This window comes from Candoia aspera, chromosome 2 (genome assembly GCF_035149785.1).
Source record: "Candoia aspera isolate rCanAsp1 chromosome 2, rCanAsp1.hap2, whole genome shotgun sequence".
Taxonomy (NCBI): domain Eukaryota; kingdom Metazoa; phylum Chordata; class Lepidosauria; order Squamata; family Boidae; genus Candoia; species Candoia aspera.
In genome coordinates, this window is record NC_086154.1 from 224,696,182 (window position 1) to 224,711,589 (window position 15,408).

General features: G+C 35.9%; 1 protein-coding gene across 6 annotated transcripts in view; it reads left to right on the forward strand.

The window, feature by feature from the left end:
* The window catches only part of ARB2A (ARB2 cotranscriptional regulator A), a 274,667-nt gene that overhangs the window by 164,110 nt on the left and 95,149 nt on the right, over positions 1–15,408 (forward strand). For 4 of the 6 annotated variants that reach the window (XM_063295416.1, XM_063295420.1, XM_063295415.1 and 1 more), the window contains exons 9-10: positions 7,524–7,640; positions 13,518–13,602. In XM_063295416.1, coding sequence (XP_063151486.1) covers positions 7,524–7,640; positions 13,518–13,602 — 202 coding nt within the window. Of the gene's footprint in view, positions 1–7,523; positions 7,641–11,451; positions 11,508–13,517; positions 13,603–15,408 lie in introns of all 6 variants that reach the window. The other 2 variants (XM_063295417.1, XM_063295418.1) reach the window with 1 other exon arrangement.

Below are 15,408 nucleotides of genomic sequence, written 5' to 3' on the forward strand. Positions count from 1 at the left end.
GTAGACTGTCTGCAACAGAAGAAGAAACATTGAATCCATAGGATTAATTCTTCTAAAAACTTAGTGACTTAAAATGGGAATAGCTAAAAATAAAATCTTTTCAAGTTTCAGAACAGCTTCATGAAATATATACTTGTATGCTTGTGCTTGTCATAAAGTGTACAGTCATTGTGAAGGTGGGGTCTTTCCAGTTCCCTAAGGACCCTATTTGTACAGCACATGTTTCCAAACACCTGTTTGTTACATTTTTGCATTTCATTTTTCCTGTCCACAGAACTATATTATGGGAAAATCTTAAAATGTGTAAAAAAATTTTCTGTACCTTAATTATCTATCTGCATATGTGTCTTTTATTTAATGTAGATTTACTGAATTTCAGCCAAATGAAGTTTCCTCCAGAATTTTATAGTAATGATAAAGAGTCTTAATACATAAGTATTGTCACTCTGATCCCTCGTATCTGTTCTTTTAATTCCTTGCCACTTAAAATTTTAATTTAAAATACTCATATAATCTTTACCTAAAGGTATTTATCAACATTAAAATGCAGGGATATGAATACATTAATTATTTACATGGAAAACAAGCTGTAAACACATTTGTGACACCTTTTTTGCAGTTTCATTTGCATTACAAACTGGAGTTGGGTGGCCAATAAATAAATAATATAACAGCAAGTTTTGTATTTATTTGTAGTGTGCCTGAAATATACTATGTGTGACCTTTCATTCAGAATTTGTTTGTACTAAACCTGGTCTTATTTGGGGGGGAATTTGTTGCCATAATTTGCATCATTCTTTTAATCTTGTCTTCTGAAATTACCAATACTAGTACACTGAGGATTGTTCTAAATTTATGGTAAAGTTCGCTCACACTGTTAGTTGCCTTAAGAAAAATAAATACAGAGAAGCAATATGACTTGCCTCTTGTAGTACTTTTTAAAAGTCAACTTACCAAGATTACTGATGTTTACTGAAATAACTTGCTAAAAAGGACTAAAATTATAGGAGCGTGTCATCAGAACCAACAAAGTTAAAATACCTTCCATTTAATAAAAGAAAGGCGGGAGAATCAAGACATTCACTACAGGTTTAATTATAATGTATGGACCTGGTTGATTCAAACCTTTCTTACTACATTCTGGTTGCTCCAATTTAGTCATTCAGTCCCTGCTGCCTATATTGTGTATTCAGCAATCCCTATTAGACATCTTCACAGTGAGTGATTCTACTGGGTTTTCTGACACCCGCTTTCATGCATGGCCTGCTATTCTGTGTGGAAATGTTTTTTTCTAAGCTGCCTGGAACATTAAAGACATCTTGACCATGTCAGACTTCTTGAGAGAGAGTGTGCATGTACAATGTTTAGGGGTATTGGGTATACATAGTAAGCAGTGGATATAACATAGTATAATTTGATTATTAATCTTTGTGTTAATAATTATTTATAATAAGTCTATTGGTATATAAATATCCTTGCAATATATTTTTCAGCTAACAGCCTGAAATGATGCTTACCTTTATTCAGATTTGTATCTGCTGTAAATTACACTAGAGGGCACTGCTTATCCTCTGTTGTGGATTTGTTCTGGGGTTGTGGGGAAAAATTCAGCTGACTCCTGTAATCTTACTTTAATTAACAGTGGTGTTCTTATTTTTAAAAAATCTAGACAGTTTAATTCATTGCTTTTTTTTTGTTTGTTTCTAATGTACAATCTAATCTAGTGAAGTCTAAATGTAGTGCTAATACAAAGGATGGCGCTATTTGCACTCAAAAGAAATAGAGAATCAAATGTCCCACACAAGAAATAGACTTTTTTTTTTCATTTGAAATATCATTTCTGCCAAAGCCAGAAGGCTAACTTTTCCCCATGATGAGGTCTAAATCTTTTGCCAGCTGTGCTTCTTACTAGCAAGTGTGATTGAGCAGGTTTAGAAAACAAGTGAGAAAGTATTATGGAAGAGTTACTGTAATTCCATTGCACAAAGGTCAAGAGAACGATATGCACATAAGTCTTGGTGGTTTAAAAGCACATATTCATCTGCATACAAATATATCAACATGCTTTCTCTATGGTATAGCTGGAATTTAACTATAGAAATTACTGATTGCAACCATTTTCAAAATATTTTTGCCAGTATAAATTCAGAATGTAGTTATGAAAATAAAATAGAATAAAAAGTGTTTCTGTTCTGCGGCATTAATAATATAGTAGCATTTCTCCTACTTATAAAGGCCACGGCAGTTCAGTATTGACAAAATGTCAGTAAGTGCCATAGTTAACACTGTTAAAGATATGTTAAGATTACATTTACATATCACCATTTGCATTTTATTTAGACCTTATACAATTTGTTATTAGTTATTAATGAAGTGTAATGTTCATTAAACTTCTATTCAAGACATTATTGTTTGTCTTTCCAAGAATATTGTAAAAATGGTCTATAGAGTTGTGAGCCATATATAGCCAACTTTTGATGGCATACCTTTGTTTTATTTATTTATTATTTCAACTTCTATGACCATTCACTTTCCATGTGACTCTGACGGAGCTCTGTATTGTCCAGTAGAGTCTTAGGAAATGAAACAAACAAGCAAACAAATATCTTGGGTTATGAATGCCACTAAGTCTAATGTGATAAAGCAGGAAAATTTACTCTTTACCTGGAAATGCTTGAATTGATAAGTAAATTATTTTTTGCACTGTTATTATGCAGCAACTAATACATTTTGAATGTTTTAGTGCTATGTCACTGAAAAAACTTCATTGGACAGGCTATTGAAAGTTCAAATAATTCATCATCCTTCATACAATAAATTCTAATTTTAACTTTTTAACTTTATATTTTTATGTCTTCAAAAAGTTAATGGTAATTATTTCAATTATTTATATCTTTTTATCCAATATAAGCAAACTAATGATACATTTTGACTGAATGCAGTATGATTTAAAAAATAATGTATTTTCAAAAACAAGTATTTTTGTGCAGAACATATCTTCAGTCTAAATAATTTAGAGAAAATCTTATCTGGAAATTACCTGGCTGCTTTAAAAAAGCCAAAGTTTTAAAAAGCCAAACATTTTGATTTTACTATTAGCGACCTAAAAACTCTCTACCATATGCCCATTTAAAAGCTTTCAATTTTTTTTCATGCACTGTATTTTTTAATATTTAGGGTAGTCATTTATCATTTAGTAAGATACAACACAATCTACTTTATTCTTAAAATATTGCTCTTGTTGCTACTATAGGACTAAAAAGTATCAATATATACTCTTTCGAATAAGGCTATACCCTGTTGCCTGATTACAAGTTAAAATTAGGTGTAGAAATACTCAATTAAGTCTGAGAGGCAATTAAGTACTCAATTAAGTACTGAGGCAAAAAGCTGTATGTATGCTTCTGGAAATGCAGGATTTTGCTATTTTTACTCTCTTACTGTCTTAAGCCAAAGAAAGGAATTGTTTTTCTATAGGCCAAACAACAGGAAAGTTTTTCAAGATTTCTTCCCAAGGCTCTTAAAAGAAAGACCATTTCAGAAAAGGAAAAAAAAAAAGCATTCTCTTGTCATGTAAGATCATTTTCAACACTTTTGAAATGGGTATTGCCACATTTGCACATTCACAGTGGCATAATAAATATCTCTGCTTTGGAAGTAGAAAGTTACTCCAATATTACAAATTCTTTTTGTACCTAGGAACATTTTACTGAATTATTTGTTCGTTGTCAGTAAATTTGTAGTTCAGTCGTAATATGATTGTGCTGTCTGGTAATGCAGACAATTCAGTAGTTGCTAATTTAGGTCTACATTTTCTCTTGGTTTGACAGTAAGTGCTCTGTTAATTCTACTTCTTTACAGCAGCTCTCTAATAATCAGCAAAAGCATCATCATAAATCATTATAAAAAACATTTCTGTATAATTTTATATCAATGCATTTTTTAAAAAAATTAATAGGGAAAAGTAGTACTGAGGCAAAACTTGAAACAGGCTAATAAGTGTGCCATTAGTGTCCTTTTAGTGCACTAAATGAAAGCTTTTGCATTGCTAAATGACTACAAAAGTTGCTTAGGTAATAAGATTCTCTCTTATCAGTAAAAATGAAAGTGGGATGGACTGCATAGCTTAAAAGATGGGTAATCAGATTACAAAGTCTTTCACTTCTAGGTCACTGGTTCAGCTCTGCCCCCTCTTTAGTACTGATGAAGGACTGTTCCTAGCTTACGGTTTTTCAGTAGTCTTTGTTAACTACATCAGTGCCTCCTGAAGTTAGAATTAGCACACATGTTGGCATGCTCAGTTGAGTATTTTTCTGTAAATGAGATGAAATGACCTCTTTCTGTCTTGAAAGAATTCTTTCAGAAAATGATACAAAACATCGATAAGACAGTGTGAATGAAACTTGCTTTGTCATGATTAATTCTATATCTGGTTTTCAAGACTAGAAAGAGCTTTTCTCTGTTATTCTTTCTTAGAAACAGTTTTATAATTGGATATTTAAAATAATTCCTAAATTGACATACTAGCCATATAATACTGTGCATGATTACTCAGAAGAAAGTCCTATTAAGTGGTACTTACTCCCATTCTTATAAGAATGACTTGGTTTTCTACTTTGTTTTGTGTTATATAACATAAGATTATAAAGTTAATGTTTAAACTTGAAGATTTCTAAAAGTATCCAGTATTACATTCAATATCACTGATACGGTCTGCTTCTTTCACCACCAAAGGTCTACCTTGGGTTTCCAATTTATCTCCCAGAAATTTGGAAGCAAATTCTTCACCCCTCTAATTCTAACATCTTTGATATAATTCAAAATTTGTATCAAAAATTAGATGAGAGAAGGATAATAGGTAAAGGAAATAGCCAGAGGACTGGCTGTAGAAGTAATAGATTAGCACTACAGAAAATGAAAATCTTCATTTAGAATGGGACAGAAGCATATTGCTTTATATGGTTGAGAAAAGAGAGCAAGTATACAGCGGGCCTGACTCAGTTGCGGATGGACATATGATATTCTGGATTTGTATGGAAAGTAAGAGCAAAGCACACAAGAGATAGAGAATGACTGAGACAGTGCAGAAGAATATAACAATTGGATAACAGGTTGGTGGCTTGGCCAAAGAGAAAAGGAGCCAAAAGGTGAGCAGATATCCTGTGAATAGCTATCACGCTTGCCTATGATTTTTGACAATGAACTAAGGAAAAGCAAAGGTCAGAAAAAAGTTCTCAGTGCATTTGTTAAGTCTGAGGCGTGTTACTTGCAAGCATTTGTATACATAGAATAGATTTTATTGATCTTAAACAAAGTTGTTTATAAGTATCCTTAAAGTAAATAATACCAACTTCCTTTTGTACAAAGTTGCTATTATGTATTTTCTGTTACAATTGAGTGATACTGGAAAGTACACCTGAGAGAAGGAAAGTACACCTTGGAGAATATAAGTGTAATAAAATATATTTATTTCCTATGTTAAAACTTACTGATGTAATTTTATAACAAGTGCTTAAGCACTAAAAAACAGGTAGTATGGACTGAATTACTAAATTGGAATAACCAAAACATAGTAAGAAAATACTGTAATACGGTATTCAGACTGCCAAAACAGCTTGAAATAGATGATTGCTGTACAGGTAGCCCTCAGTTAATGTCAGTAATTAGGACCAGAATTTCCATTGTTAAGCAATGGAGTTGTAAAGTGTGATGTCACATGACCGCATCACTTAGCAACAGAATCCCAGCACTCCCCATTTCTGTCATTAACCTAATCCCACCAATTGTTAGGCGAGGACCCTCCCCAATCCAAGCCATTCCCAGCTTGGTGTCTCCCAGCCCCAAGACGCAGTAAGGTAAGGGACTGCCTCCTCTTCAACTCCCCCCCATCTCCCCCGCTCCCTGCCCTTTTGGCTGCCCTGCACTCCACTGGCCCTGCTGCCCTGCCAGCCCTGCCACCGCCATCTGACTTTGTCGTCATCTTCCTCCTGCTGCTGATGAGGCATGCCAGGCCTGGCCCTTCAAGAAGCAGCTGCTGGCCGCACCAGTACTTCTTCCTGAGATCGCATGTGGCCTTCTTGCAAGGCTTTGAAGCCTTCCAAAGCCTCATGAGAAAGCTGCGTGTGATTTGGACAAGGCAGCAGGGCCATTGGAGCCCAGGGCAGCAGAGGCGGTGGAGTGTCGGGCGGCCAAAAGGGCAGAGATAGAGAAAATAGGCTGGTGGGGGGAGTTGAAGTGTCCCTGCAGTCGTATGTGTGGGTGAGCTGCCAAGCACCCAAAGTGCGATCACATGACCATGGGGCCGCTGCCACAGCCGCAACTTCAGGGACCGTGTGTGACTACTATTTGCTCGCCACCATTGTAACTTTTAATGGTGGCTGAACGAATCGTGGTTAAGCAAGGACTACCTGCACATTTAAAATCAAGGTACAATAAGGTATATTTTATTTGTTTGTTTGTTTGTTTGATTTTTATCCTGCCTTTATTTATTGTTATAAATACATAGAATTGGTGTGTTGTACTCAAGCTGTTCGTACTTCCTTTAGCTTAACTATTCTTTTTCTAACTTATGATGAGTAGGTTCATTAACCATAATTTAAAGATAACAAACCATGATCATAGCCATGATTTGACAGTAACATGTGACTCTTGGGATACATTAACTCTTCCTGCTCTTTTTGTCTGTTTAAAAGTTGTATTAAAATCGACATTTTTGTATTAGCAAACTGAAACACCAGTTCAAAAAGTTCAGTTGCACTTTTTTAATTTAAAAAACTTATGCAACTGCTACTACGCAATCACATTATGCAATAATCTACACAGTCTTTTATTACTTATGGGTTCAAATTATTATTACAAACATCTATATTTGCATTTAAGTTTCCAGCGCATAGGAAAAGACCCAATGATACGGTGATGCCTTTTGTTGGAAAAATAAAACACTTGCATGTACCGGCTGAAATGCATTCAGAAATGAAGCAGGGGAGAGTTGGAAAGAAAAAAAAAATAAAGTTAACTGCGTTTCTTTGGAATATCCATGATCTGGATACTCAAAAATTATATTTAAAACAAACTGTAGTATTGTGTCACATGCAAATCAAGTAACAGTGCATTAAATTAATAGCAGTCTACAATGTATGTAATATTGTTTTCATCTTGTATACCACTTTGTGTTTTCCACAATGAGAAGCAGTGAACAAATATTTTAATTAATAAATACCAATGTTTGGGTAGTAAATAATTCCAGAGTGATTCTGAGAATCTAAGGTGGTTATGTTGGCCAGAAAGTGATGTGAAGAAATAAAAATGAAGGCTCAGTAAGGCTGCAGTTTGTAGGATATAATTAGTGTGTTTTGCAACCCAGAAATGAAACTTGGAAAAATTTGTTCTTAAATGATTTCCACTTTTGCTATAATATTTCAGCTTTTAAAGTAAACTTGTGGGTCGGTAAAAGCAGTTCATTGACTCTTTATGTCAATGTTTTTTCACTTTTTAATAAATTTTTGGATCTGTATTTTCCACAGATGATTCAGCGAGAAACAGCAATAAAAAGTAAAGTTACTGCAGTGGCATTGACAGATTCAGTTCATAACGTGTGGCATCAAGAAGCTGATAAAATTATTCGAGAGTGGATGCGAGAGGTGAGGCTGTATTCTGATATCTAAGTGCAAAAGCTGGCTGACCATATCATCATCATTATCAGCAGCACCATCTCCTTCCTCCTGTTTTTACAATTTTCACTTATGGGGACATGAATGCTTTTGTACATAAAGACTGTTATAAAGAGACTATGAACTTTATTCAGTCAGCAGGGCTTAAATTGTTCATACAAACTCAGGATCATAGTTAAAATTCAATTCTGATCATCCATAGAGTTTCATTCAACATTATGTCTAGAGTATGCATGCATGCATGCATGCATACCATCATGCTGTTTCCTTTTGGGACAGTTGTGTTATGTGGAGTGCAGAAAAAATTACATCATAAGCAAAATAAAGGCAGACGAGAAGAGGAAATCTAACTTAGATTTAGTTTATACTAACAATCTCTTCGTACCTGCCTAACACTACAAACCATCACATCCGTTCAGCAAGTCACACATTGGTATTCTTCTTTAAATTTCTCATTGTATTTCTGAGGATCTCAACTCCATCCAAACTCAACTTTCATGGTCTTTACCTTCTTCTTGACCCACTCACTATTTCTTCATGTGCATGTTTTGTGAGTTGATTCTCAATTCATTATCCCTATATCACCAAACCACTTTAACATACTTCTTTCATACAGATCACTAACTTTATAGTTCATTGTTTTGCTATTATTAGGTTACTTCTTTGGTATATTGTTTACTGTTTTAATCTTACTGGATAAAGAGAATATAAGCCACTAAGAATCTTTTGGGATTGAAATGTCATATTCTAGTAAATAAAAAAACAAACAAACATAAATTCATTTGGGAACTGGTTGATACAAACTTTAAAAAACCCATGACTTTCTAATTCTTAAGTATGGAAATGCTACTTGAAAATGGAGCTTATTAGAAATGTAACATTACTACCTTTTTTTTACAAGTTTTTTCTTTATATTTGAAGTAAATAGGTAACTTATCAGTAATAAAGTTTTCTCTCTCTCTTTCTTTGCTTTGGCAGTTGAATATACAGTAATATTCTTAGAGTGGCTTGGATCCTAATCTTCCTTCTGTGAATGGAACTTAGCTCATATCCCCAAGTTGGATATTTCCCCTCACCCTTACCAAGGGCCCTGCAAAATTCTGAGGACATCCTTGGGAATGGTGGAAAACAAAAAGTGCCCAGCATGGCATTGGTAGAAATTGCCAGGCCTTACTTAAATGGTGAAGTAACTTAGGATCCAAGCAAATGGCAGCAAAATTATTTTTATTTATTATTCAAATTTAATTACCACCCATCTCCCCCAAAAGAGGGACTCTGGGCAGTTTACAATAAAGTTGAACTCCAGTCAGAAATGTTAAAATCTCATAAAACTGGACCCATTACAATTATTATAAAATACAGTAAATAAATGTAAAATCCAAGAGGGTGTAAAATTCCAAGCTGGTGGGAGGGCCTCTAGGCTGCGAGCCACCACCAAGAATGGTTACCCACTTTCCCGCCCCAGGCGAGATGGCAGAACCAAGTCTTCAGGGCCTACCGGAAGTTCAGGAGTGAAGGGGCCTGCCTCACCTCTGGGGGCAAGATGTTCCAGAGGGCAGGAGCCACTACAGAGAAGGCCCGTTTCCTGGACCCCGCCAGATTTAATTCTCTTACGGATGGGGTCCGTAACATGCCCTCTCTGGATGATCGGGTGGGGTGGGCCGATGTAATGGGGATGAGACGGTCCCTCAGGTAACCTGGCCCCATGCCATGTAGGGCTTTAAAGGTGATAACCAACACCTTGAATTGGACCCAGAAGCAAACTGGCACCCAGTGCAGCTCGCGCAGCAAAGGTGTTATATGTGCCTACCTAGGGGCACCAAAAATGGCCCGCACGGCTGCATTCTGGACCAGCTGAAGCTTCGGGATACTCTTCAAGGGTAGCCCCATGTAGAGCACATTGCAGTAGTCTATATGGGAGATGACCAGGGCGTGAGTGACGGTTCAGAGGGCTTCCCGTTCCAGGAACAGGTGTAACTGGTGCACAACCCAAAGTTGCACAAAGGCCCTCCTGGCCATGACTGCCACCTGCTCTTTGAGCAGGAGTCATGAGTCCAGGAGAACCCCCAGATTACACACTGAGTCTGTCTGGGGCAGTGCAACCCCATCCAGAACTAAAGATGACAATTTCCCGGAAGGCGAGGTGCCATCAATCCACAGCCACTCATCTTACCAGGGTTCAGCTGAAGCCTATTGTTTCCCATCCAGGCCCCCACAGCCTCCAGGCACCTGGAGAGGGCAGTCACTGCATCACTTACCTTACCCAGGATGGAGATGTATAATTGGGTATCATCGGCATACTGATGATACCTCATCCTGTGGTGACGGATGATCTCACCCAGTGGTTTCATGTAGATGTTAAACAAGAGAGGAAAGAGAACCGAACCCTGTGGCACCCCACAGTAGAGGGGTCGAGGGTCGGATCTCTCCTCTCCTATCACCACTGATTGGGATCAGCCCTGGTGGAAGGAGGTGAACCAGCGCAGAACCACGCCGCCCACCCCCAACTCACTGAGCTGTCCCAAAAGGATACCATGGTCAATGGTATCAAAAGCCACTGAGAGGTCAAGGAGAGCACGGATGGATGCACTGCCTCCATCCCGCCAGAGATCATCCATAAGTGCGACCAGTGCAGTTTCCGTCCTATATCCTGGTCTGAAACCTAACTGAAAGGGGTCCAGATAATCCGTTTCATCCAGAATCCTCTGGAGTTGCAACGCTACCACCTTCTCAACCACCTTCCCCAAAAAGGGGAGGTGGGAGACTGGATGAAATTGTCCAGCACAGTTGGGTCCAGCGATGGCTTCTTGAGGAGGGGGTGCACCAGTGCTTCCTTGAAGGCCACCAGGAACACTCCCTCATTCAAGGATGTATTTACCATTGCTTGGACCCAACCACACGTCACCTCCCGAGCTGCCTTCACCAGCCAGGAGGGGCATGGATCTAACTGACAGGTGGTGGCATTCACAATCTGGAGGATCCTGTCCACTTCCTCAGGTCCAACAGGATCAAACTGCTCCGAGATAACAAGGCTAAAATGTTCCCTCGGCATCTCCTCAGACTCTGCTTCATGCATGGAGTCCAACTTGGAACAGATCTGAGTGATTTTATCCAGTTTCTTGTTTATTATGTTAAATATTTGTGAACTTCCTATTTTTATTAACCCTATAGTTGTAGAGCCCAGGACTATTTGGAGTGAAGAACCATTTGGAATATAGACTGACAATTCTGATATACTTAAAAATACTCAAGTTGAAAAGCTTACTCCGAAAAAAAAATATTGTATTATGAAAACTCAGAACATTGAATATATACTATCAGGAGAAAAACATTAAAATTTACATTCTCATTTTAAACCTAATAACTAATTGTTATCAAGATACATTTAAATATGACAAGTTCATTACCTGTGATTTTTCAGAAAGTAGTGAATTAAAATATGGATGGGATATTAAAGAATCTCATATAGACCGTAGTGTTATAGTATATGAATTTTAGATGTGTTTCTAAAACTACTTCATGCTATCTGGGTATATTTTTACTATACTGGGTTTAGATTGAGAGATTGAATAATAATTCTTTTTTTTCTCAGTTGCTTTGTATGTGCAGTGGTAATTGCTGCTACTAAAAGAATGAATAGTTAACAATAGCAATTTTCCACTGCATCTATCTACCTTTATCACAGGGTTCATGTTTTAGTGCCAGTAGAAGTCATATTTTTAAAATTTTCTTAGACACTGTGATGACTGACAAAACAAATTTTCCATTTTCATATTTTCAGTCTGCATTTGAGATACTTAATTCTTACAGCCAATGGCCCATTGTATACAGTATAAAGTAAGTTAATTGTGTTGAAATCTTCTGAATTCTCTTAAATTCTCTGATGTAATGTTTTATCAGTAGAAATATTAATTTTATCTATTTCAAGCATATAATACCTCATAAAAATTCCAATGCCACTTTCAGGTGTTAATTAAAATCTGGTCTGCAAACGTGCATTTTAAAGTCTTTATGAAATATAGAAATATTACTATCATACCATCAGGTAAAAAGATAACAAATACACTAGCTAGTTATACTTTTAAATGTTTTCCTTGTTTTTTTGCACACAGTAGTTTTACTGATCTAGTGCTTCTTACAAAAATCTGCAATGATTTGTAAACAGTTTCTAATCTCATACAGCAACTCTTCTTTATGTTCTTCCTCCTCTCCCTGGTCCCAGAACAGTAGGGTTGCCTTGACAAATCTTTTCAAAAGCCATTGCTCTGACTTTATTGGTGGGGACTGGAGCTTTTGAAATTCTCTCCTCACTGAAACACAGCTGACATCTTCTTCCAGGCAGAATGAATTAAGAAACTACAATAAGGCACTTGATCTACCAGTCAACGATCTTTCCATAGTGAGGATGGATTCCATGGTGCACAACTAGGGCAGCAAACATTTAAAAATATACAATACATGCTTGCTTAGCAGAAGGACAATCAGCCATTATTTATTTGGGATGCATGTATAAAATGGTTCTTTCTTGTTCTTCATATTTTCATATAAGTATTTAACTGTTGAAAAGTGAAATCAAATGACTTCATATTTTAACAAAAGCTGGGTGGATTATTTTATTTGACATTCACTATTTATGAAAAGTAAATTGTAGTAGTTTTGAAGGAGGCTCTATGGATATTTAAATTCTGAAGTTGAAAAGTAAAAGAGGACTTAATTAGGAAACAAGTAATTAATAGATAATTAGTAAGAAAGTTATGATATATGAGTTATATTTCATAACCATAATATGATTCATATTTTATTTCCTGTAATCTGCTTCACTTTTCTCTCTTATATTCTCTGTAATACAGCTTGTGTGAGTCAATTCCATTTTAATAAAGTTTTAACCATGATTAACCATACTAATTTTAAATGATGTACAGAAATCGATAGATATCCAATTAAGATTTATTATCTGAACTAATGCACCTGTTTTAGTGACAAACATAAACTTGTGCCAGGCAACCATTTAGTTCCATCTCTTCCAATTTCCATCAATTGATTGTTTCATTCTTGAACTGCTCTTAATTTTAGGATTTTTTTCTTAATATTTGGCTAGAATCTACCTTCATATAAATTAAATCCATTATCCTTCTTTCATGCTGGTCTTGGGTTGGCACCCTTTAAGATATTTGAAGCATACTAGACCCCCCTCAGTATTCCTTTTCAAGGGTAAAGTATTTCCAATTATTTCCATATCTTTTGATATCACTTAATGTCCAGTGATCAGATCATCCTTCTTTCTACCTGTTCCAACCTGTGCACCTTCTCCTAATAGTGTAATGTCCCAAACTGGGCACAGTACTTGAGTGAGGTCTATCCAATGTAGAATAAGATGAAATAACTATTCCCCATGATTTAGATGTTACTCAACTGAGTTGTGTTTCCAATTAATTCCATGTATAATATCTTAATTCCTTGAGGAGGATTTGGCCAATCACCTGAGACAGGTAATTTGGGGAGTTATGAAAAGGCAGCAAGTTGTCAGATAGTTGTTGTAATTGCTGATGCTACTGCTATGGTAATTTCATTTCCAGGGAGGAGAGATTTGTGGACTTAATTGCCTGAGATGTTAACATAATTTGACTGTACTGCCTTTCAGAGCAAAAGGTCTTAATATGGCCCTGAACGAAGTTCATACATGGATATAATAATGCTTATAGCTACTTCTACTCTGGGTACATATGCCTCAGCATACAAAGTCCAGTTATTGTTTTGTCCTGACATGGCAATCCCTGTGGTTAAGATTCTACAATATGGTTAGAAAGACTAAGACATTTTATTATTCAAAGTTCTCTTTAATTTCAGAACTGCTGTAATTGGGTATCAAGTTCAGAACCTCTGGATACATCAGTAGAGTCCATGCTACCTGATTGCCCACGAGTTTCTGCAGGTATGTTCCTGAATTAAGCTGTTTGTTTGCCACCAGAAGATACTTGCTTATTGAATAGCGTTTTGATATTTTAATAGGTCACCAGTTCAGTGTCCTAACATCTAAATAAGTATACATTTTAGAATACTTTATTAATATCATTAATACCATACCTTACCTCTTAAATTTTACTTTACTTTCTTTAGTATCCACTTGACTGTACTCATATTCATCTTTAGCCCACTTTATTTGTATTTTATTTGTATTGTACTTTTATGTACTTATTTAGCAATTTGCCGCTTTCTGTTCCGCTTAATCCTTTTTTGCATTTTTTTAACTTTTGATATGAAGCTATATAAAATACTGTTCAATGTCTGTAATAAAGGTTTTAACCTTTGTTTTATTGGTAAAAAATGTAGTAATCAATCTTTTTTCCTTTGATTTAATTTTATATTGGAGCCTTCAGTGAAACTGAAAAACTTTTATTGCTCAACTTTTTTGTATTTCTCTAGTTAACTTGTATAGGAGAAATTCTTTAGGACATACATGATGCAATTCTGTTTATTTCTTTTAGTTTGCAGTGTACTTATTTTTTTCACTGGTTTCATTAAGTTACCATAATGCAGAAGAACAAAATAATTATAAAGACTTGAATAAAAGTTATAAGTAGACTTTAATTTGTGTGTAATAGAGCTACAGAAATTTGCATTTCATGTACATGCAGAATGATTAATGGGCCAGAAAACTTGCTTTATTAGAAAAAGCTAGAGATTTGAGGTATAGAAAAAAGGTGAATGAGAGGGTAAACGATTGAATTATGTAAACATTTGCACTGATTTGATTGACTGATTGATTGACTGATTGTATGCTATAAAGTTGTATTGACACATACATTGACTTCTCCAGGATGATCTGTCTCCAGCCTGGCCCTTCAAGTCTTCCAACAGTACACCTATCACTGCTATAATTGAATTTATCCACTTTGCTGCTAGTCATCTTCTATTTCTTTTCATCTTTCCCAACATTACAGACTTCTCAAGACAACTAGGCCTTTGTATAAAATGTTCAAAATATCATAACAAGCCTGATAATTTGTACTTCAAATGAGAACCAGGATTAATTTGTCTGTGATCCAGGTAGACAATTTGTTTTCTTGGCTATCCATAGTATTCTAAAGAGTTTCCTCCCAGTTCAAAAACATCAGTACTCTTTCTATCCTGCTTGTTCAAATCCAGTGTTCACTTTCATAAAGTGTCACAAAGAAAACCACTGCCTGCACGATTCTATTCTTTGTAGTTATAGACACATCACAGCATCTGAACAAGTGCTAGTCTGTAGTATATTTCTTGACAGCTGGTTTGATAGTTGATCCTAAAAGGCTTAAGCTATCTGGCACTTCAGTATTTTCTCTGTCAATTCTAAGGCTAGTTACTGTATCCTAATTAATTTTGTCTTCTTCATATTTAATCTTAGCCCCATTTCTTTCACCATGCTCCTTGACTTTTGTTTCTAGAGCTTGCAGATCATTTGCATTTTCAGCTCTCAGAGAAGTCTTATCAGATTATAGATGTTTCATCCTCCAGCTTTAAAACAATGCTCTTCTTCCAGTCCAGCATCCCTCAGTTCATATTCAAGTTATTCAACATAAATTGAATAAATAAGGAGTATACAGCTTTGCCTCACTCCTTTGCCAACCTAGACCCAGTCTCTTTCACTATGTTCCATCCAGACTGTGGCTTCCTGTTTTTTGTATAAGTTTTGCATGAGGACAGTGAGATGTTCTGGGGTTTCCATTTTTCTAAGGACATTCCACAGCTAGAAATTGTT